Raw genomic sequence first — 1,272 nt, 5'->3', positions numbered from 1 at the left:
TTTTGTGTGTGTGTAGTTTGCTTGTGTACCGGTGTAGTAATTTGTTTTAGTGTAGTTTTGTGTGTGTGTAGTTTGCTTGTGTACCGGTGTAGTAATTTGTTTTAGTGTAGTTTTGTGTGTGTGTAGTTTGCTTGTGTACCGGTGTAGTAATTTGTTTGTGTGTAGTTTGTTTGTGTGTAGTTTATTTGTGTGTAGTTTGCTTGTGTACTGGAGTAGTTTGTTTGTGAGCTGTAGTAATAGTTTGTGGGAAGTAATTGCTTGTTTGAAATTATGGGCCAGATTGATCTAGGCGCTTGTCAGGTATTGGGTAGAAGGTGTTATTGACAACACTTTAAAATATGGACTTAGGTCTCGCTTTTGACTTTAAGAAATACCCTTCTATCTTGAACAGAAGCCAATATATCTCCGATTGAAAGTTGTGGGGGTCGACGGGTGTGAGAGATAAAATTAGCCAGAAAATGGCTGCCTAAGTTTGGTGACTTCCAAAGCATCAATTTAATGGCCTTGGAAACTACAAATGTACAAAACTTTTGGGTGCTTTTGATTAATGTTTAATTCTAAGATCCTCCCAGAATAATTCATTTCTATAGGCATAAATGGCGTATACCCCCACCCCCTCCCTTCCCAACTCACCAGAAAAAAATGGATTAAAATGAACTAACGGGAGGAACATTTTTAGTTTCTTTAACTCCATTATTTTGACGAGCGCGTGGTTTCACCATGCCATATGTGGGTGGTTGGCTGGTGCTCTGGTGCGGTTTGCTTTTTCCTTTCTTATCAAACATCTATCATCTGTACCTCCTCTCCTTTTTGTGTAAGTTGCTTTCTTGTAACACCTGTAATCTTCGGCACTTATATGACCTTTTTGTGCTGCAAGTGCCTTAACACACTTACTAACACCAAAATAATTGGCCGCATGCGGCACATTTGAACCGCTGTCCGACATAATGACTTGATGAATCCACTGGACAGCCCGAAAAGTTTCAGCTGATGCGCGTTGACGGTGTGGTCAGCCGCCTCATGGGACCTACCTACGACTGGACCCCGCTCTACAGTGACAGCCCAGGCAAGTGGTCCAATGAACCATACACCCACCTTGACATACGTACATCATACAGGCACACACACACACACTAGCACACACACCCACACACTTGCACACACACACTTACACACACAAACCTGCACACAAACTGACTCTCACACACACACACATACACACACATACGCTCTCTCTCTCTCTCTCTCTCTCCCTCGCTCTCTCTTCCCCTC

At 42.8% G+C, this 1,272-nt stretch overlaps 1 protein-coding gene across 1 annotated transcript in view; it reads left to right on the top strand.

The window, feature by feature from the left end:
- LOC101861058 (transient receptor potential cation channel subfamily M member 2) overlaps positions 1 to 1,272 on the top strand; it is an 8,082-nt gene that overhangs the window by 5,966 nt on the left and 844 nt on the right. The window contains exon 4 of the mRNA XM_035970976.1: positions 973 to 1,066. Within this exon, the coding sequence (XP_035826869.1) occupies positions 973 to 1,066 (94 nt within the window). The remainder of the gene's footprint in view (positions 1 to 972; positions 1,067 to 1,272) is intronic.

Source organism: Aplysia californica, unplaced genomic scaffold, assembly GCF_000002075.1.
Source record: "Aplysia californica isolate F4 #8 unplaced genomic scaffold, AplCal3.0 scaffold00352, whole genome shotgun sequence".
NCBI lineage: Eukaryota > Metazoa > Mollusca > Gastropoda > Aplysiida > Aplysiidae > Aplysia > Aplysia californica.
The sequence above is the reverse complement of the archived record's forward strand: the minus strand, read 5'-3'. Positions and strand labels throughout refer to the sequence as shown.